The sequence below is a fragment of the Myxine glutinosa genome, chromosome 2 (assembly GCF_964187855.1).
Source record: "Myxine glutinosa chromosome 2, kmMyxGlut1.1, whole genome shotgun sequence".
NCBI lineage: Eukaryota > Metazoa > Chordata > Myxini > Myxiniformes > Myxinidae > Myxine > Myxine glutinosa.
Window position 1 is genome coordinate 1,120,560 of NC_136262.1, and position 23,413 is coordinate 1,143,972.

A 23,413-nucleotide genomic window follows, 5' to 3' on the forward strand; every position below is an offset into this window, starting at 1 on the left:
TTCTGGCATTAAATTGGCTTCACTTACGAGATGGTGCCAGATAACCCATCACGACTGCAAGTCTCAGAAATGGGGGCTAAAATGCAAATGCAAGTATTAATAGCATGACAAATCAGCATCTCAGGCAAGAGCAACACACATCCACAAATTCTGCCTGTTTACATGTGGTGTTGGTATCGTGCGGCAACCTGTTTGACCGGCCCTATTACCAGGAAACCTATTCGCCTCTGGAATCTACTTTGGAATGTGTGGTGAGTGCGGCATCAATATTTTTATCTCCACGTTCCGTTTCTCAGATCGACGAGCGATTCTCTGGTCTCGGCCGCATAGTCAACCGGATCGTTTACGTTGCACGAGGTCAAAATTACGGGCCTCATGCAACTTAAACGATCTCGGGAATTAAAAACCAATGGCAATTGCTTTCCGATCCCCGACACGTGTTTGGGAAAAGGGGCTCTGGTTATTTTGGTTGCAATATTTTTGGCAATCTAAGCAAAGCAGGCCTGGAATATTTGTTTAATCTCATTCTAAAACACCTTGCATTTGAACTCGTGGGCCACAATGGTGCAAACGAGCATCGGCCTCGACAGTATACCCCACGGGCAGCGAGTGGCCTCTGCCCTAACCATGGTGGGTACAAACTTCATCATGCAAGCATAAAAAAGTTAAAAGATGCCATTCTCACTCAGGCAGATTTTATTGATTTTTTTTCCATGGCAGAGGAAATAAACAAGCTTTGCTCGATTAAAACATGGTTTGCATACAAGCAAGCAAGTAACCTTTAAGGGTCTCCAGTAGTGTAGTCGCACGGGGTGGTTACCTAGCCAAGGGTGACTGCTTTTAGAGGCGGCTGCACGGCGTGCGAGAGCACGGGGATAGTTACAATGCTTTACCACCTGCAGCACAACACAGCACTTTTGAGAGCGGTTCAGGTGAACACATGTGCTCTCATTGCAACACATTTGTAACAACACATGCTTTCATCTCGCTTGTTAAACACCAGACTCCTGTGCACGTCAGGTAGAGAGAACGTCTAGTCTAGCGGGGAAGGCCATCAGCTCGCATCATCTAATTGACGAGCTCATGTGTGCAAATGTAACAGCTGGCACAACTGGAACAAAAACGACCTAGTGTTTGCGCATATGTTTAAAAAATACTTGGCAACAAAGTAAAATAAGTTACCACATGCGTGCAAAAGAGTCTGGTACGATATATGCACAAATATTTAAGTAAAAAGAGGCGTTCAAGGAAAAGTGCAGCACATGGGAAAAAATACACCAAGACAAACGGACAACAATATAAGCACAAAGGTGTGTGTGTGCGTGTGTGTGTGCGTGCCAATCCACGAACAGTGTGCGTCACATGCTGCTATCATGTAATCATGTAAACCTCTGACATTTCACCTCCTGCTGCACTCAGCATACCCAACAGTGTATCCAAAACTACTGGAATGTTTGAAGCCAAATGCACATTTCAATCGCGACATCACCGAGTGCAATCGTACAGCAAAGTGAAAAGTGAACGCCACTACCGAATTGTGGCTACCCGGCTACCCGACAAGTGAGGATAGAGTCCAACATTTCAACCGCAGAGTGGTCATCCAGGACAACGCAGGCATTGTGTGACAAGTGTCAAAAATGTATCAATAAACGTCACACAAAACCAGGAGTACGGTAAGCGGGCATAAAGCCCAGGCGGGCATAAAGCTCAGGCGGGCATAAAGCCCAGGTGGGCATAAAGCCCAGGCAAGCATACAGATGAGCAGAAAACTAATGCACCAGAAACTGGAAACCCCCAAAGTATCCCCCAATAAATTAATCATAGACACCACTGTGCCGACATTCACAATGCTGATCTGTTTGGGAAACACGTTAAGTGGAACGATATATCAAAGGGAAAGCTGCCGGACACTATGAACGTCGGTCTGTGACATAACAGGACAATACATGATCTAGAATTACAATCGGCAAATACAAACACTACTGTGTGCAATATTTTGGAAGGAGTTTCTCTTAATCACTCAATTAAAGCTGCAAATAACCGAGTGATAATCAAAATGTACAAATGCTATGATGCCAAGAGAATATGCACGGCTATCGAGAACACCGCAGGATTTGCACCACACATAACCTCAGCTATTCTCCGATCACATTGCCACGCAAACGGAATATGCGTTCAATTTCTACGAACAGCTGCACTCGGCTTCGGATTACCGCTTCATGAGAACTCCAAAAGCATCAAGGACCCAAGAGCAATGAGCCAGGAGCATGAACCAAATTAAACTCGCCTGCAGCTATAAGACTACTGCATAGACAACAGTTCTACTTCGGTGGCACATGAGATACAAGGAATCACACTCGTAAAAACAACCGGGACAAGCTACCAAAAGCATTCACGACTATGGCCCAAAGTGTGTGAATGTGTCTGCGGTAATAAAAGGGGTTCAGAAAGGCAGACAAGAGGACTGATGGGAGGAAAAGTGAATGGGGTTGGGGGTGTGGACAACAATTAGAGCAAAGTGCAAGAGTTCGCCTGCGGTGTGACTCATTGTCAGCAGGCGGGGCCATGTGGCAAAAAGCATACCAGCAGACGGGACAGCCATGTTGCCGGAAACACGTTCGGCTTCGACGTCCCTGGACTCTGCAGCGGGTGCGAGACCCGATCTCAAACTACTGGGAAGCTGCAGCTCCTTGGGCAGCAAATCATAAACTGAACCTAAAACAGTAAGAGTGGGTTTAAGGAAGGGAAAGGTAAGGGTGGGAAAGAGGAAAGGGGGAGGGAGAGGGTGGGGTGAGGATGAGGGTGAAATGAAATTAACATGGTGATCCAAAGTTAGAAAGCGTCACCTCTATCATACATCATTTGTTATTCTTCAATGATCCCCTTCTTCCCAACCATCAAAGTTCACATTTGTTTGTTATGAGAGCAGAGCCACATCTGATATATACAACTGCCCGAACTAGTTTGTTCATCTTAAGTGTTCAGCATTCGACCACCCTCATTTACTTGATTTCCAAAGCTATTTTACAAAAATGCACCGCTGCAATCAAGGGAGTCGCAAAGCGCCCCTCCCTTTATACAAGGGATCGTTTCTCTGTATGCAACACTAACATGGGGACTGAAAATACGTTTCTCGCTTTCTACTGGACAAAATCTGCTGCAAATTTCAGAAGTATATACTTTGTACGTCGAGGTAATATGTTCCAAATTTCAGCAACGTCTGTTTCCACATTCTTGAGTTTTATTTGGAAAACCCTCAAAATAATGTTTGTGTCTGTCCATCCGTCCATCCATCATGTGTTGGCACTCATATCTCGCAAAGGCTACACATTGAAACTATCTGAAACTTGGAATATACATTGGACAATAGGTCTAGTTAATGGCCTTCAAATCAAATTCAAGATTTGCGCTCATTAAGGGGATCTATGGGGGGTGGAGGGGTTGACAAATAAAAGGCCCCTTTATATGGTACGAGCAGAAGTACCCGGCGTTGCCTGGCAGGGGAGGGGGGGATGGGGGGAGGAGGGAGGGGGAAGGGGGGAGAGGGAGGAAGGGGGGAAGGGGAGGGAAGGGAAGGTGAGGGGGGTTGATGGGGAGGAAGGGGGGAAGGGGAGGGGAGGGGGGAAGGGGAGGGGAGGGGGGGAGGCAGGAGAGGAAGGGGGTTCATATATGCTGGTAGGTGAATGTGGCGTTCATCACGTTTGAGTTAACTGTGATGCCAATCAGGAAGAGGAAGAAGCCAGAATAACAACTTCGTACACTTCCAGAATTATTTGATTTATTTGTATTCAAATGTCTGGTGATTGTTGTACACCGCTCCTTTCCTATGCCATCTCCAGGCGCTGCATATCGTCATTGCCGGGCACCGAAGGGGGCTCGGCAGTGACGCACGCTGAAAGGGAGTACTCAGTTTTCACTCTGGTTGTTTGTTTTCTTGTTTGTTTGTTTTTCTTTCTTGTTTTTGTCTGGGCAATATCTCAGCCATCCTTTGAGCTAGGAAGCTGAAATTTCGGCACAGTCGTAAGCAGGTCCTTTGTCAAAACAGTATTTTTTGTTTTTTGAATAATCAATTAATTGAGGAGTTATTTAATTATTAGCGATTAAGTACTTATTTAATCAATCAAATTTCCTTTCTCTTCTGACCATTAACCCAGGCACCTTTTGAGTTAGGAAGCTGATATTTGGACATGCCAATGACCAGGTGATTTGGCTGAAAAGGCTATTTTTGATTTATTAATTAATCAATTAATTATTTAATTATTCGATTAATGGCTACAAAATTTTTTTTTTTGAGTTGCAGATTCTGATGAAATGGTGGTGGTTTATGTGTCCTTTGACCGAATTGATTAATAATTTAATTTTTTAATGATTATTATTTTTTTGTTTCCATTATTTATCATTTATTTATTTTCTTTCTCATTTGGCCAATATCTCAGGCACCTTTTGAGCTCGGAAGCTAATATTTGGACATGAGTGACCAAGTGATGTGGCTATCAAGGATATTTTTGATTTATTGATTAAATATGTTATGTGGCAATGTTCCTGTCTGTGAACCACCGAAAAAAAGTCACCATGGACCACCAGTTGAGAACTACTACTTTAGGTAAAGGTAAAATGTTGTTTTGCAAAGCTAGACTTGGTTGACAAAATGCCAGATAGATTGAAGTTGAAGACATTGTAAAAGAAGAGACCAAAACCAACATTCCAAAAGCAAGCAGAAAGACGAAGGTCAAAAGAGGCAATAAATATTGCAGACAGAACAAGAGGTGAAAACCAAAGGTGCATCAAGAGAGGTCATCAAAAAGCCAAACGCCAACTTCCAATAACAAGAGCATGCATCGAGCTATTTCAGAGGCATGCATAGAGATAGTGACAACAGAGCGGGGAAAACAAGAGAACTTTAAAAAAAGATAAGAGATCACAGGAAAGTTTAGATCTAGGATTGCGGGCTTTAAGAGTAGAACAGGAAAATATCTGAGAGAAGAAACACAGGTGAAAGGTAGCTGGAAGGACGAGTCACTATACAGAAACTACCCAAATGAGAAAGCCAGATGATTGCAACCTTCTGAAGAAATAATATGAGCAAGAACCAATGGTGATAGAATGTGAGGAACGTGTAGCCTTGAAAGAGCTGATAAATGGAAAAGCACCTGGTGACGATGAAATGCCAATGGAACTTTAAGGTAGTTGGGAAGGAGGCAATCAAAAGTTTGACTAACAGGTATCTGTACACTATCTGGAGCAGGATTGTATGGCCTAAAAGGTGGAAGCAGTCAGTTTACATACCATTTCCAAAATATGGATCCAAGAAAATGTTCCAATGACCAAACCATATGATTGTGTTGATCATGAATTGATGTGGATTATGCTGTGAGAAATTGAGATTTTGGAGCACTTGACGTGTCTGATGAGAAGCTGCACACTAAACAGGTTACAGGAAGAACAAAGTATGGAGAGAGAATGGTTTGGAATTGGATAAGCAGTCAGACAGAGGTTCATTCTTTCCCCTTACTTGTTCAATCTGCTATCGTGAGTACATCATGCAGAAATCAAACTTGGATGGCAGAGGCTCAAGTCAGGATTGGCGAATGTTTCAAAAACCTATGGTACGTTGATGGTGGAAAGTAAAGAGGACTTGATGAAACTGCTGCAGAAATTGAAGGAGGAAAGTGAAAAAGCTCGTCTTTATTTAAACCTAAAAAGCCAAAAATCTTATCAACTAAGAAGATCGACGTGTTCAGATTGGGAGATGATCATGTGGAAATATTGGAAAGTTTCATCTTCCTGGTTCTAAGATTGAAGTGAGTGGAGAATGTGAATGAGATATTAATAGACGGTTAGCGTTGGGGAGAACAACAATGCCGGGATTGATAAATATCTGAAAAGATAAAAATGTGATTATACAAACGAAGTGGAAGTGGTGAATGATCTGGTATTTGCAGTTGCAATGCAAGGATGTGAGTTGTGGATAGTGAAAAATAGGAAGGAAGAAGATTCCCAGATTTGAAATGTGGTTTTGGAGACTAATGTTAAAAATTCCATGGACTGCAAGAACAAACAAATCAGTGGTCGAAATAATTATACCAACACATACAGTCACGTGAAAAAGTAAGTGCACCGCATGTAAAGTTTTGACTTTTTCAACATATTTCAACATACAGCTATTCGATCTTCATTTCAACAATATTGATAGATAAAGGTGATATAATATAACAAATATCATGAAACATTTACATTTTGTAGTCCATTGTATCTATCTATAATTCCAGTAATCTCTGTATGTCTGTATGTCTGTGTGTCTGTGACCGCTGTTTCTCGACAACCACGGGTCCGATATACTTTAAACTTGCCAGGTATATTGCTGGGGACCTGAGGATGTGCCTTTTCAAGGTTTCATATTAATCGGAGAAGTAGTTACCGAGCTTTGTCCAAAAAACGATTCAACCAATCAGAGAGCAGCGAGCTATCACGTGTGCCGAACGTGGCGAACAGACTCTGCCTCGGACGGCACATTTGAGAGCGTATTCATTTATTTCACGTTGGCAAACTATGTTGGCGCTATGTTGGCGTTAAACTATGTTTTAAAACTAATTAAAACTACTTTGCGATTCATCGTAACTGCGATTCGTAACTGCCGTTCGCTTTGGCTTTGCGAATGGACCAAACCATTTCATGTAAATAGAGGGGGGGGATTGTCACCGTACTCGCAAGCCGTTCGCTTTGGCTTTGCGAATGGACCAAACCATTTCATGTAAATAGAGGGGGGGGATATAATTTTAGATATATATATATAGTACGGGCATGCCCTAGTAATTTAAATAAACATAAATGCAAATTTCGCATGTGGAAAAAGTAAGTACACCCCGACATTTATCACTACTTCAAATACCTAAAATTAGAATCAAGTGCACCAACTCAGGTGCAAATGATTAGAACATCGTTAGAGAGGATCTTGGAGGAACCTGTCTTATTTAAACCTCAGACATTTAGTTTGGTTTGCTCTTTGTTGTTGAAGTGTATGGCGTCACCATGCCTAGATCAAAAGAGATCTCTGAGGCCTTCAGAAAGAAGGCTATAGATGCCTACGAGTCTGGGAAGGGATTTAAAAAGATCTCCAAACAATTTGAAATCAATCATTCGACTGTCCGGAAGATCATCTACAAGTGGAGAAGATTCAAAACAACTGCCAACTTGTTCAGGCCAGGTCGCCCCAGCAAGTTCAGCCCGAGAGCAGACCGCAAGATGCTGAAAGAAGTCTCTAAGAACCCCAGAATGTCATCACGGGACCTACAGGTATCTCATGCCACTGTTGTCAAAGTGCACGAGCCTACCATTAGAAAGAGGCTGCACAAATTTTACCTACATGGGAGGTGTGCCAGGAGGAAACATTTTCTGTCCAGAAAGAACATCAGGGCAAGACGAAGGTTTGCCAATGAACACCAAAGCAAAGACCAGCACTTCTGGAACAATGTGCCCTGGACAGAGGAGTCAAAGGTAGAGCTATTTGGCCACAGTACCAGAAGACATGTTTGGCGAAAACCAAAGACAGCATTTGACCACAAGAACCTGATACAACTGTAAAGCATGGTGGTGGAAAGATTATGGTATGGGGCAGCTTTGCTGCATCAGGGCCTGGGCAGCTCACCATCATGGAATCCATTATTAATTCTTCATTGTACCAGAGGGTGCTTGAGGATAATGTGAGGCCATCTGTCGGAAAGTTGAAGCTCAACCGAAGGTGGACCTTGCAACATGACAATGACCCTACACATACCAGTAAATCCACCAAGGATTGGCTGAAAAGAAAGAAATGAAAGGTTCTGGAATGGCCAAGTCAAAGCCCAGATCTCAATCCCATCGAGATGTTGTGGGGGGATTTGAAACGAGCTGTGCATGCAAGAAATCCCTCAAACATCGCACATCTGAAAGAATTCTGCATGGAGGAGTGGGCAAAAATTTCTCCCAGTCGATGTCAGAGACTGGTAGACAGTTATAAGAAACGCCTTCTTGAGGTTGTTTCTGCCAAAGGGGGCAATACCACCTATTAGAGCCAAGGGTGTACTTACTTTTTCCACATGCGAAATTTGCATTTATGTTTATTTAAATTATACAATAGACTACAAAATGTAAATGTTTCATGATATTTGTTGTATTATATCACCTTTATCTATCAATATTGTTGAAATGAAGATCAAATAGCTGTATGTTGAAATATGTTGAAAAAGTCAAAACTTTACATGGGGTGTACTTACTTTTTCACGTGACTGTACATTTGAAGTGTTGATTATAAAACAGAAACTTATACTTTGGATTAATCGTGTGTGCAGAAAACGAGTCTGGAGAAATCGAACATGCTGGGTATATTTGAGGGAAGATGAGGAAGAGGCAGACCTTGTATGCACTGGATGGATGGATGGCAGAGCTCATTATGAATGACGAGCGATCACTCACGCCCACCTTATCACGTGCCTTGCATTCATTCATTTGGGGAACTAATTTGTGGCTCACCTCCATCGATTTCCTTGTTTTTATTTATTTATTTGGCCTTCGGAAGATAGTCAGTCAAGGGCATGTCTGAGCCGCACTGTGTTAGTCTGTGAACGTAATTTCCTTGTCAGACACCACACTAGGGGGCGATCCCATTTCATCTATCTATAATTCCACTAATCTCTGTGTGTGTGTATGTTTGTATGTTTGTATGTTTGTATGTTTGTATGCGACCGCTGTTTCTCGACAACTACCGGTCCGATATACTTGAAACTTGCCAGGTATATTGCTGGGGACCCGAGGATGTGCCTTTTCAAGGTTTGAAATTAATCGGACAAGTAGTTACCGAGCTATGGCGATTTAGCCGTTCGCCGTTCGCTTTGGCGTTGCGAATGGACCAAACCATTTCATGTAAATAGAGGGGGGGGGGGGGGGTTCTGTGGTCGTTGCGAATGGACCAAACCATTTCATGTAAATAGAGGGGGGGATTGTCACCGTACTCGCAAGCCGTTCGCCGTTCGCTTTGGCGTTGCGAATGGACCAAACCATTTCATGTAAATAGAGGGGGGGGATATAATTTTAGATATATATATAGTACGGGCATATATATAGTACGGGCATGCCCTAGTTCATTCAATACGAGTATACAAGCTCAAGCCCATATGTCATTAGACCATGCAATCGAGATTTGCTTCAGTCATTCCGATGAGGTAATTTTTGGATACAAAATATAGAATTGATAGTTTTCCCAAGATAGACAAAACATTATGTCAAAACATTTTCTATTAAATGGTGATTGTGTTTTACGTAGAACACTTTTTTTTCAGTTTTTCTATATTTTTCAGTAATTTCTTTTTCTCCGGTTTTTCGTTAGTTTCTCGGCTTTGCCTATTTCATATTATTATACAAGAGATAGGAGGCAATCTGGCAATAATCAATGCTGATTTGGCACCAACATGTTCACAACAAAAGTTGCTGACGGAAAAAACAAAACAAGCAATAATAACAAACATCTCACTCTGTATAATTGTGTATACTCCATTCTGATCCTCTGATCGAAGAAGATCAGCAAATTGATTGTATACTCCATTAGTAAACATGATGTCAGTGGAAGCCAAGACTATAATTATGCAAATAACAGCTTTAGGAAAGGAATATGTAAATTGGCAGCACACAAATGATTAGACAAGTTTATATTAACAGAAATGGCTTTATTAATGCGTGTGTGTGTGTGTGTGTGTGTGTGTGTGTGTGTGTGTGTGTGTGTGACCACCACTGAATCTATAAAAGCTTGTATACGTCTTCCCATCAATAAAATCAAAAGATCCAGCTCTCGCTGTGGGATGTTGCACTATTTTTCCCTTTCCGTCCATTCTTACTTCCGTGTAAGTGCTGCTTCATTTGGATGAAACATAACCACACTACAGGATTACTTCCATTTCAACCAGGACTACCTCTGTTCATCAAGAGACTGTGGGTAGACGGAGAGACCACAAGCAGGACGCCGGGTATGGAGATCACATCGGCCGGTTCAAGGCCAGATAATGGTGGCCCTGAAGTGCAGAGTTTCGTGCACGGTATGGATGGGTATCACATCAATAAAGATAAAGTTGGGAGCTTACTGCTGCCCAGAGGGACCAAGGACATGATTATATAATTACTTGTATTGGACACCAGTCAAAGCATCCCTCCGAAGGAACACAAGATCGGTTATACGGCCAACTTGAATTTCGGCCCGTACAATTACACTGTCCCCAACACTGATAATGCTACCTCATGAGAAAATTAGCAAATCACTCCCAGCTTATCTTCAGACGCATCCATTGTTGTATCTAAACTCACTTTTGGAAATAACATGGGGCCAAAGGGCCACCCTCGAGTTGTTATGGCACGTTCCCTATTGTATGCACTGTCATCGATAATGCAGTTTGAGTGATATGCATCTTCTGGACCTTTTGTACCACTGACGTGTTCCGAACAGCTCAAAATTTGATGGTTGATTGGCTCCTTGTAGGTCATTCTGTATAAACCATGCTGTTGAAAAGTACTTCTTTCTGGAAAGGATGACAAAATAACGATCCTCATAAGGCGTTGTAACATTTGGACAATCTGAATGAGGTTTCCATGGGCCGTCCAGTCCCACAGCACCTCGTGGATGCCCTAGAAAAGATAAGGTACCGGAAAGAAATGCCAGCCCCAGTCATCCCCCATTGAAGTATCCCCATGGCATCATGAGTTAACTCATTTGACGACGTCAAATAACACTCAGCCATTCTAAAATTATCTTGCATCACACAGGTTACCAATTTAAAGAGGGTATCGCCAGGAATTGTGTGCAGAGATATGCACGGATTCTGTGGAACATGTGATATGGACGAAAATTTCAGGATTGCTCAGTCCAGGTGATGATCATTCTAACATCAAATCCAATTCCCTGATTGGGTTTATTTATCGAGCCAAGGTTTGCACACATTGTTACGAAATTTCTGAACTGTGAATCCATAGCCAATTTCACAGTTTAAGTTTTTTATTTTGTGAGGAATATATATACACAACAAATATACAAGGTTTCTGTGAGGGACCGTTAATGGAACAAATATAACAACAAAGCTGCTAGCTGAACAAAGCACAATTGTAATTATTGAACAAACAGAAAAACAATGCAGAGACCTTCCCAAATACCTCTCGAGTAAAGGCTTTCAGGCGAGTTGAGATCCATGTCAGGACCAAGTAGTGGGATGAAATCAGAGGGCATTGCGGCCGACCCGAAAGAGCGAGCAGTTTGCCGTGGCTGCCCAAGAGCACCCGGCGTCCTGTCACTCAAATCCTCACTTTGCGGCAAGCGAGGTGCAGTGGGAGCATCCGTCTTCACCGCAAGTCAAGTAACCACTTATCTGATGTTTTTTTACAACACTCTCTTCTCAAATCTTCACCCACGACTTTCTCTTCCTTTACCTCATGAAACACCTCGACTTCCGGCAGCAAGCCCAAAGAAAACTTGACAACTTGTATGCTTTGCTTTATCTGACCCAGCCTAGCTGAGTGTGGTATAGGGCAATCGTTCATAGCCTAGTTTAACTGATACAAACAAAATAAAAGAAAACATCCAAGACAGGCCGAATGGATTTGGTGTCCCAGAAGGAAGAGATCTGAAATGAGAAGCCAAAACGAATCGGGTTTTTATGAAAACAGCAGAAAATATATTGATCAAAATGTCAGTGTAAATAGTTAACCTTCAGGTAGAAGGATCTTAAATTTGAGAATACACACCAAGCACACTTGAAAATACCTCTCAGAAAATGAACCAAAAGACATAATAAACTAGAATGCAATGGGTGACACCATCAATACAACAACAACAACATGCATTTTGAGGCCATTTTCCCTGCTAGAGCGGGGGTTAGCCTTGCCCTATTTTGCCCTTCACGCACGGAGGTGACACCATCAATGATAATAATAAATGCATTGACAAGGAGAACAAAATAATAAAACAAAAAAGACACCAAATGCAAATAAAATGTACAGAGCACTCAAAACAGCAAAAGCAAATTAAAACAGAACCTGACGCAACAAAGAAGACCACACACAAACCTCTATCAAATCCCCGATGAGAGGTGAACAATGACAACAACCCCCCAGATCCCTCCAGACATTGGCATAGACTGCAGGTGCACCCCACATGAATGCTCAGAGATCACAAACACAATGGCTAGCCGCATCGTATGGACGATGGTCACGCAAGGACCGTGAGTGTGCCAAAGGGCCACCCTCGATGAAGGCAGGCTCGCACAGACTGGAAGGATCATCAGGACTGCACATCCCTCACATCAGACTCGAAGGTTCACAAACACAATGGGCAACCGTGTCACAGATGCAAAAGCTCACAAGGAGGGCAGGCACACCACCTGAGATACCAAAAGTCACGAGAGCAGGCACTCCTCAGAGCAGATGCAAAGGCTTGTGTGAAGCACTGCACCTCCATCCCATCTCGGATGCACAGAGAGGACGCAAGACCAAAACAGACCAAAAGGCCAAGACGGAGCACAGGACCTCTCCCAGAGCACACACAAAGTCTCACAAAGACCGCACGCACACCACCTCACAGACAAAGACTCACACGGAGCACAGACACAACAACAACAACAACAACAACAACAAAGGCATTTTAAGGCCATTTTCCCTGCAAGAGCGGGGGTTAGCCTTGCAGTCCCCATGACTATCTTCTCCATTTTGCCCTATTTTCTGCATCTCCCCTTGATAACCCCCTTGCCCGCATTTCTTCTTACATCACCTTTAGCCAAGTCTTTCTTGGTCTTCCCCGTCCTCTACTTCCCTCTACATTCATTTCCATCACTCTTCTCAACCGGTCACTTTCATCCTTCCTCAACACATGACCAAACCATCTCAACCAGTTTCTCTTCACAGCATCCATCACAGGCTCTATTCCCATCATCTTTCGAAATTCATCATTTGTCTTCCGCTCTCTCAACGATACTCCACACATGCACCGAACCATTCGCATTTCCACCATTTCCAGCCTTCGTTGCTGCTCTACATTCATTACCCATGTCTCGCTCCCATAAATCACAACACGTCTCACATATGCAGCATACACTTTTCCCTTCAGCTTCAACGACACCAGCAAAATGTTTTCACACCTTCCAGCTTCATGCCGTCTCCAAGATCCAACTCAACATTTCCTCCATCTGCAGCTCCCACTGTGCACACCTTACACTTGAATGTAGCTGCCACACTGGTTAATGACCCTCTCAAACCACTACATTTTTGATGAACCCACTCAGCGCACATTGTACATTGAATGGCGTTCACTCCGACATCCTTCCTGCACACAGCACACGGCCACTTCCCAGTTCTTTCCACCTCACCACAAGCTTTACCACTTGCCATCACCTTCGTTTTTCCGATATTCGCCTTCAGACCTTTTGTCTCCATACATTCCTTCCACTTGTTCATCTTCTCCTTCAGTCCATCCATACTTTCCGCAATCAACACCAGATCATCTGCATACAACAACTCCCATGGTAAACCCTCCTTTACATTCTGAGCCAGCACCTCCATCACAGCTACAAATAGTCGTGGACTTAGTACCGACCCGTGATGCACTCCCACCTTCACCTCAAACTGTTCCACTGTTCCCGTTCTTCGTCCTTACATTGCCATCACTACTCTGATCAACCATTCCTCCCCTCCCAACTTCCTCAATGCCCATGTCACTACTTCGCGTGGAACCCGATCGAATGCTTTCTCCAGAACAACAAACCCAAGAAACAACTTCTTCCTCTTCTCCATGTACTTCTCCTGCAACTGCATGCCTGTCGTTCCTCTTCCTGGCATAAATCCAAACTGCATTTCGTCGATCTTCACTTTCTTCCTTATCCTCCTCTCCAACACCCTTTCCAATACCTTCATTCCATGCTCCAATAATTTTATCGCTCGATACGAGCCACAGTCCTGAGGGCCTTCTTTCACTTTGTACAGAGGGCCAACTCAGTTCCCAATCCACTGGAATGCGGCCTTCTTTCACCACCAGATTACAGATCTCTGTCATTCTCTTCACACCCCAATTTCCCGCTGCCTTCAACATATCTCCCACAACTCCTGTCGGCCTTCCCGCTTTTCTACTCTACATTGCTTTTATCGCTTCCTCAACAATGAGTGCAGATACCCCACCGAAGACACAAAGCGCACAGGGACCCCCACCTCAGACCCAAAGACTCACACTGAGCACAAGGACTCCACCTTGGATGCAAATACTCACAAGGAGAGCAGAAACAAAAGGACCCGTCACAGAAACAAAGCGCCATACAGTTCATGGGTGACCAGCACACAAACGAAAAGGATTGCATGGAGAGCAGACACGCAACCCTCACACACTGATAGTCGCCACACAACCCACACGCACGGAGAGGCTCACAAGCTTGTGCACAGAGTAGGCACGCAACCCTCACGCAAAGAGACCCGACACGCAACCCTCACGCACCGATAGTCGGCTGGCAACCCCGCGCAGGGAGAGCCGGCTCGCAACCCCGTGCACGGAGAGCAGGCTCGCAACCCCGCGCACGGAGAGCAGGCTCGCAACCCCACGCACGGAGAGCAGGCCCGCAGCCCCACGCACCGAGAGCAGGCCCGCAGCCCCACGCACCGAGCAGGCCCACAGCCCCACGCACCGAGAGCAGGCCCGCAGCCCCACGCACCGAGAGCAGGCCCACAGCCCCACGCACCGAGCAGGCCCGCAGCCTCACGCAGGCTCGCAGCACCACGCACCGAGAGCAGGCTCGCAGCACCACGCACCGAGAGCAGGCTCGCAGCACCACGCACCGAGAGCAGGCTCGCAGCACCACGCACCGAGAGCAGGCTCGCAGCCCCACGCACCGAGCAGGCTCGCAGCCCCACGCACGGAGAGCAGGCTCGCAGCCCCACGCACGGCGAGCAGGCTCGCAACCCCACGCACGGAGAGCAGGCTCGCAACCCCACGCACGGAGAGCAGGCTCGCAACCCCACGCACGGAGAGCAGGCTCGCAACCCCACGCACGGAGAGCAGGCTCGCAACCCCACGCACGGAGAGCAGGCTCGCAACCCCACGCACGGAGAGCAGGCTCGCAACCCCACGCACGGAGAGCAGGCTGGCAACCCCACGCATGGAGAGCAGGCTGGCAACCCCACGCACGGACAGTAGGCTGGCAACCCCACGCACGGACAGCAGGCTGGCAACCCCACGCACGGACAGCAGGCTGGCAACCCCACGCACGGAGAGCAGGCTCGCAACCCCACGCACGGAGAGCAGGCTCGCAACCCCACGCACGGAGAGCAGGCTCACAACCCCACGCACGGAGAGCAGGCTCGCAACCCCACGCACGGAGAGCAGGCTCGCAACCCAACGCACGGAGAGCAGGCTGGCAACCTCCTGCACGGAGAGGATCGCAATCTTGCGCACGGAGAGCAGGCTCGCAACCTCCCGCACTGAGAGCAGGCTCGCAACCTCACGCACGGAGAGCAGGCTGGCAACCTCCCGCACAGAGATGCTCGCAACCTCACGCACGGAAGGCAGGCTCGCAACCTCCCGCACGGAAGCCAGGCTCGCAACCTCCCGCACGGAAGGCAGGCAGGCTCGCAACCTCCCGCACGGAAGGTGGCTCGCAACCTCCCGCACGGAAGGCAGGCTCGCAACCTCACGCACGGAAGGCAGGCTCGCAACCTCACGCACGGAAGGCTCGCAACCTCACGCACGGAAGGCAGGCTCGCAACCTCACGCACGGAAGGCAGGCTCGCAACCTCACGCACGGAAGGCAGGCTCGCAACCTCACGCACGGAAGGCAGGCTCGCAACCTCAAGCACGGAAGGCAAGCTCGCAACCTCACGCACGGAAGGCAGGCTCGCAACCTCAAGCACGGAAGGCAGGCTCGCAACCTCACGCACGGAAGGCAGGCTCGCAACCTCACGCACGGAAAGCAGGCTCGCAACCTCACGCACGGAAGGCAGGCTCGCAACCTCACGGACAGCAGGCTCACAACCTCACGCATAGAGAGCAGGCTCGCAATCTCACGCATAGAGAGCAGGCTCACAACCGCAGATGGAGTCGGCCGGACGAGCCCCCTGCACCAAGACTCGGCCGGACGAGCCCCCTGGCCACGTGACTCGGCCGGACGAGCCACGTGACTCGGCCGGACGAGCCACGTGACTCGGCCGGACGAGCCCCCTGGCCACGTGACTCGGCCGGACGAGCCCCCTGGCCACGTGACTCGGCCGGACGAGCCCCCTGGCCACGTGACTCGGCCGGACGAGCCCCCTGGCCACGTGACTCGGCCGGACGAGCCCCCTGGCCACGTGACTCGGCCGGACGAGCCCCCTGGCCAGGTGACTCGGCCGGACGAGCCCCCTGGCCAGGTGACTCGGCCGGACGAGCCCCCTGGCCAGGTGACTCGGCCGGACGAGCCCCCTGGCCAGGTGACTCGGCCGGACGAGCCCCCTGGCCAGGTGACTCGGCCGGACGAGCCCCCTGGCCACAGGACTCGGCCGGACGAGCCCCCTGGCCACAGGACTCGGCCGGACGAGCCCCCTGGCCACAGGACTCGGCCGGACGAGCCCCCTGGCCACAGGACTCGGCCGGACGAGCCCCCTGGCCACAGGACTCGGCCGGACGAGCCCCCTGGCCACAGGACTCGGCCGGACGAGCCCCCTGGCCACAGGACTCGGCCGGACGAGCCCCCTGGCCACAGGACTCGGCCGGACGAGCCCCCTGGCCACAGGACTCGGCCGGACGAGCCCCCTGGCCACAGGACTCGGCCGGACGAGCCCCCTGGCCACAGGACTCGGCCGGACGAGCCCCCTGGCCACAGGACTCGGCCGGACGAGCCCCCTGGCCACAGGACACGGCCGGACGAGCCCCCTGGCCACAGGACACGGCCGGACGAGCCCCCTGGCCACAGGACACGGCCGGACGAGCCCCCTGGCCACAGGACTCGGCCAGACGAGCCCCCTGCACCAAGACTCGGCCGGACGAGCCCCCTGCACCAAGACTCGGCCGGACGAGCCCCCTGGCCCCAAGACTCGGCCGGACGAGCCCCCTGGACCCAAGACTCGGCCGGACGAGCCCCCTGGCGCCAAGACTCGGCCGGACGAGCCCCCTGGCCCCAAGGCTCGGCCGGACGAGCCTCCTGCACCAAGACTCGGCCGGATGAGCCCCCTGCACTAAGACTCGGCCGGTCGAGCCCCCTGGCCCAAAGACTCGGCCAGGCGAGCCTCCTGCACCAAGACTCGGCCGGATGAGCCCACTGGCCCCAAGACTCGGCTCCACCAGTGGCCTAGAAATCCACACAAAAACGTGAACGGACATCCCATGACATTCGAGTTTGTGACCACGGTAGTTAACACAAGGTTAAACTCGATACTCATCATGTTGACATAATTGGTCAAAAGACCTCACAAACTAAATAGTTAATTCAGATAACTAGTGAGAGATCAAGCAAAGGAGCTAACCTGGTAAAGATCGCGTGTCGCACATTCCACATCACGTGATGCACGTCTGACGAGCCACAGACTCTCTTTGGTGTGCAGCTCTACATGCTGTCAGTTGTGCAGAATGATTCCACAAACATTGAAAACGTTACCAAAAGTACAATGCTGTCAAAATAACCGATTTGCTTGCTTTGTTACCTTCAACAGTAACACCGTCCACAGACGTGCAGCAAGCCAGCGCAAAACCCTGAACGGGTGAATGCGCATGCGCATTAAGTGGACGGGTGCCGACTTAAACCATTCCAACTTTGCCGAACGCGATTTATAAAACTCCTCTCCGTTGCACTCAACCAAACACGGTAATGGAGGCACATTCCAAGCTTTTTATCAATATTTGTAGTTTTCCTAACAACAAAATACTTTGCCACTTTGCGTTTTATTACAGCTCTGTTGCTTTATAAAGATTTAGTCTCGTTCTCATGCAGGCATCGAAAAGATTTAAAAGCGGTGTATTGGCACGACAATGATTACAAATCACTCTGAATAGACACGTCGTTCGTTTCATCATAGTGATTCCGAGATTTGTTCAAATACAATAAATATGAATTGCCGTTTCATAAAACTGGTAAATCTGTGTAATGAAATTGTATCTAGTGTTGAACCCAACCACTGAGAGGCATCTATAAGAACTCAACGAACATCGCTCCGAATCATTCCTGTGACATATAATCTGTGTGACAGCGTATGCTCGAATGGTGCGTGTAATCTATCTAGATGTTCCAGGCTTGCTTGCATTGATCGCTAATTGCTTCACACCTCCATGATTATGTAATCCTGATACATGGCTTGATTATATTGTTGCGGATCTCCGACGTCGGCTCTCCCCTTATCAAGAGGGGGGTTAATCCCCTTGTCCTTTTATCTGGCCGACGCGATCCTGGAAGTTATAACGTCCTTCCCGGCGCGGCGTTAGGTAGGGTTTTTAGGCCTAGGGATTCGCTACTACCTAAGTACTAACGCCGGCCAGAAACGAGGGAATAATTCCCGCCCGAATCATGGATATTGATGGAAATGCCGAGCGGATAGCGATCCGCGATCCGAGCTGTTAACAAGTGACTAGACCCGATTCTAAGCGGTTGCGATCGTGCCACGTTTACCCAATGGAGAAAAGACTAGGACGAACGGATTAAGGAGAAACCAGAAAGAACAGGGCAATTTATTACAAACTAGCAGAAGTACCCGGCATTGCCGGGCGGGGGAGGGGAGGGGGATGGGGAAGGGTGGGGGGATGGGAGGGGGGAGCAGAGGGGGAGGGGAGAAGAGGGGGGAGGGATGAGAGGGGTGGGAGGGCGGAGGGGGAGGGGAGAAGGGGTAGGGGGGAGGGAGTGGGAAGGAAGGGGAGGGCCAGTCAACAATGACGTTGCAGTTCTCATGGTAGGAGAGCAGCACAACAATCGCGACATCGTCCTGCATCTTCGCAACAACAGCACGAAGCGGATTTTGGAGACTCACCGATCCTGTGACGCCCTCCAGTACCGGCGTTGCCGGGCGGGGGAAGGGAGACCCGTAAATTCCCAACCCGTACATTCGCCCTCTCGACTCAAGCTCACTCGGACAAAAGCCTCGCACAAATTACACCGTGAAGGCCCAATGGCCATGTCTATGCCACAAATCAAGTACGTGAGCGAGTCGGGCGCACTGAATTGAAAATATATAGAACGCTCATACTCCGTGAAAAGTGAAGCCGCCGTGTCGCCATCTTGGTTAGCACGACTCGACCAACTCGCTTCGCGGATTTCGTTTGTTTTGAACGTGTCCCAGATTTTAAAAGCCAGACAACTGTTAAAATGCCATTTTGTGTGGCAATAAACTGCTCCAATCGGTTACGGAAGGGTTGTGGAAAGACGTTTCACAGCTGTTTCAAAGACATTTAATTCATATCGCACAAAATCGACAAAAATCGACACAAAACACGATCGCATAAAAGGTGAAAAAACACAATCACTTTTCGCTCTGAATTACGTGCAAACGTGTGACGGAAATCACCATCGCCCAGCATCGAGTGCCAACCAAGATGGTGCCCGGTAGCTGCATCTCCACCTATGTGATGTGAATGGCAATGGTCATTCTATATATTTTCAGTTCAGTGGTCTGGCGGCGGGGATGGAACATCACGTGATCGCTCTGAGCGAATCAGCGAGCTGCTCTGGCACCGGCTGAGATTCCGTGTATTATGTTCCTCGCTGAAATGCGCTGAGGTAAATATGAATAAAAAATATGGATCTCGTCAAATATTTTGAGTTAGGCCATGTTCCTCCCAGGCTCAATGGCCATGTCTATGCCAAATATCAAGCACGTGAGCCTCTCCGTTTAGGAGTCTATCAGTAACATTACACACACACAAACTGTGTTTTATATATATAGATGTACAAAGAAGAAGAGGAAACGAAATAATGTACAAGAAAGAAAGAGGAAGGAAAAGTACACAGGGCAGCCTTAGACAGTCTTTCTCTATTCACTGGACATGGGCCCGATCGCTCTCAGATTCGGTCTCAGACTCCAGACTCACACGGGGATGCAGATGGTAGGGTGGAAGGTCCGGCGATGGTGTCCAGGCTCCAGTCCGGCTCCTGTCCAGCAGACGAAACCCGGCAGGCAGCTCTTCACGTAGTGTAACGCGAACGGACAATTATAATGACGGGGGGAAGGTAAGCTTGGACTATCGGCATACGTACTTTGTGTACCGGCGCTTTTGTACTGGCGCTACCGGTCTTACTAGCCCCAAGCACCCCCTCCTCAATGTCCCGCACGCTGCAGTTCTTAGTAATGCTTGCCGTGCGCTCGCCCAGTCAGCCCTCTCGCAAAGCGCAATTCCTTCCAATACCAATCGATGGCTTCAGTTCTCTCGTAATGAGCGCTGCTCCTTATGTTCTTATCACACTGCACCTTCCTCACGAGTCCCTTCCAACCACGATAAGTTCTCTGTGCACAGTCCTTCGTAATCGCATCAGTCCTTCCAAGTCCTTTTACCAAGCGCAATTCCTTGCGGTCCTGTCCAGCAGACGTTTAACGAGCGCCGCTGCATAAGTCCTCTGTAATCGCATCAGCGCTTTCCACAACGATAAGTCCTCACGAGGGCTTTGCGTGCGCTTTTATAATCAAGCCAGCGAACGCTCTCGAAGCCCAAAAGCCACGCCTGTCAGGCGATGTCACTCCAGCCCTGGTTGGCTGGTTATGGCTTACCGGCTCCGCCCTGACGGCTGGTTGACGTGGCCGCACCTCCATTCTGGTGCTCCGCCCTCTTCTCGGGCCTTACCTCGTGGGTTTCTGGGCTGGTTTGGGCGGAAGCCCAGCGAGGTTGCAAACACCGCTGGCCCTAAAGGGCGAGGGCGATGGCTAGCGCTTAATGGCGTCGCTTGGAGGGGAGGCTGCCAAAATGAACGGATGGGGACCTACTCTTATTTGATTGACACAGCGCAGATTCAATTATTGAGAATAGCCTTATCTAAACACATACTAAGAAATAACTGACGTCCTATGGTGACCTTCGTGTTGCTTGTGGCCTATCTATGGCTGCTACCTTTAACCTTTAATGATGTTATATTTATTTACAAGTGTGGGTTCTCAAAACTGCAACACTGCACCCCTCCTTTTGCCAGGCTCGGCTCGAGCCGACCGAGACCTGGGTCAGGACTACTTTTACCAATTAGTGTGACACTTAGGTGTGGTTACCCTCTACTTTTAACCTACTACCCTGAGTGCATCAGTTTTAACACTAGATATGTCCCCCCTGCTGCGTTGTGTCCTATCTAACTGACTCACGCCCACAATTAACCGAATTACGGAATTATTTTCAAGCTAAACATTTAAGCCGGTGGGGAGCACGTTATTTACAATACACTACTAATTATTTGCAAAACTGCAACCCAGGACCTGCCTTTTGTGGGAAAAAGAAGAAAGATTTTGATAAGAGGAAATACCAATTGCAATGCACTGCACCGATACACCACACACCCATATGTACCACAATGAGAAAAAAAATGCACAAAAATGCACAAAAACAAACATTTCAACAATCATAAATGATGCCTTGTCCTTGCTTGACTGCTGGGCCGATGGATCTTGGCTGTATCTTCTTACTTGCTGGATTAATTAATAAAAAGCGCACAAACCACGTCCGCTTTTTTATTTATGGCCAGCAGGGCCAACTCAGGTGGTCCGCCTGCATGGCATGTGCGCCACTTAAGAACAGTAGTCCACAAGCAAGATGCTGCTGGCAGCAATGGTCTGTCCCAGCAAAGGTGCCAGGCCACAGAACGTGTGGTCCATAGGTGCCAGGCCGCAGAACGTGTGGTCCATATGGTGTATCAGTGCAGGCAGGCAGGCAGCAAGGGTGCAGGCAGCAAGAGTGCGGCTGCACCGCTCAGGGCACCTGCACACTCCCCTCGCACAAAAGACCATGGTCCATGAGTGGGGAGGCAGACAAAGCAGAGGTTAGCGGGGGTAAAGGGCACAAGGGTACACATCAAAACAAGGCAATGCGACATGAAGGCCGTGGGAGAGCGAGCTGAGAAAGCTCGTCCCCACTCGTTCGTCACCCCCCATGTCACCTACTCTACCCTTGCCCTTCCCCGTATTTACACAATTTACAAATTTACAAATTCGTCTCTACTGTCTCATCCCCCATATCTCCCCTAAACCAAATTTGTCCCCAATCCCTCCCAAGAAGGAAGGGATGGAATACATACAATGTCTCACCCACGTCAAGATGCGTCTTACATTCCAAATCATTTGCCAAAACCTGGTGTGGAGTCCTATCACCTTCGTGAGTGGATGCGGATGGTGCGAAGAGATTTTCTCCTAACTATCTTCTAATTGAGATTAACTCTTTACTCTACCCGGGGTCTTGCCCTGCCAATCCATTGGCCATCTTTACACTATGTGGTTCTAAAAACCAATTCCCATTAACCTACCTGTGGTGCCTACCAATTTTGGGGTCTCACTCTCCCCCATTTTTCTATACTGTGCCCTCGCACAATTTCGGGGCTGGGTCATGTGGCTCTCCCAGCAGGTCTACTTACCTGTGCACCTCCGCCACTGAACGTCACCACCCGAGCTTGCCTAGCTCCTCACCCTAATCTACCTGGGGAAGGCACTCCCTGGCGCTTACCCCCTCGATGCCCTCTCTGGCATTGGGCTACCCGGGTCCTCTCCTGGGATCCTCGGGCCCCGCTGAACTCTACACAAAACTTCCTGGCTCCCAGAGCCTACCTGTGGCCTCACCTGGCTGACAGACTACCGGTGGCAGAGTGCTCATTTAACCATACGCACTAACAGGCTCACACGCCCAGCCATTCCACACACGTACGCACCCATCCAAGCACTTCATTGCTACTACATGCACCACAGATGTCAATATCCACCAAATTTACGTACTCCCTCTACCTAACTTTAAACTACCCTCCCCGGGTATTCGTGAAGGGGTTCATCCTTCCCCCATTCACTCCTTCGCACCATGCACACCACCCCACTCATTCCACACAACATCTACTCCACACCATTTATTCCATACCACCAAGCTCTCTTGAACACTCTTGTGCTCTCATTCCTGTTTCCCACTTGCACCCTATGCAAGTCATTCACACATCGCCATTACACACATCCTCAATACTCTACTCATACACTTTCACACACACACACACACATCCCTCTCGAGCATTGCCTCATTTGCTCACCAGCACTACAAGGACTTCCATTCACAATGCCTCATTTACGCCTAAACCTCAAGCTCACACACACAGCACCATCTAGCTATCTACTCCCTTCTAATACTAGTGCTTCCCGTCATCCCTTATACTAAGCACTCCCTCGTCATTATCATCCATCTAATCTCTCTACGTCCCCACTACTTGTACAATGTCAAACTGCCACCTGCACTCTTGACCCCATC

General features: G+C 48.3%; 1 protein-coding gene across 5 annotated transcripts in view; it reads right to left on the reverse strand.

Annotated features, from left to right (window-relative positions):
* The window catches only part of LOC137422104 (uncharacterized), a 235,562-nt gene extending 217,825 nt beyond the window's left edge, over positions 1 to 17,737 (reverse strand). For 2 of the 5 annotated variants that reach the window (XM_078772897.1, XM_068108856.2), the window contains exons 1-3: positions 17,485 to 17,720; positions 11,158 to 11,636; positions 2,584 to 2,715 (exon numbers count right to left, since the gene is read on the reverse strand). In XM_078772897.1, the coding sequence (XP_078629023.1) occupies positions 2,584 to 2,715; positions 11,158 to 11,242 (217 nt within the window). In that variant the 5' untranslated portion in view covers positions 11,243 to 11,636; positions 17,485 to 17,720. Of the gene's footprint in view, positions 1 to 2,583; positions 2,716 to 11,157; positions 11,637 to 17,484 lie in introns of all 5 variants that reach the window. The other 3 variants (XM_078772899.1, XM_078772898.1, XM_068108855.2) reach the window with 3 other exon arrangements.
* Between the last annotated feature and the right edge of the window lie 5,676 nt (positions 17,738 to 23,413).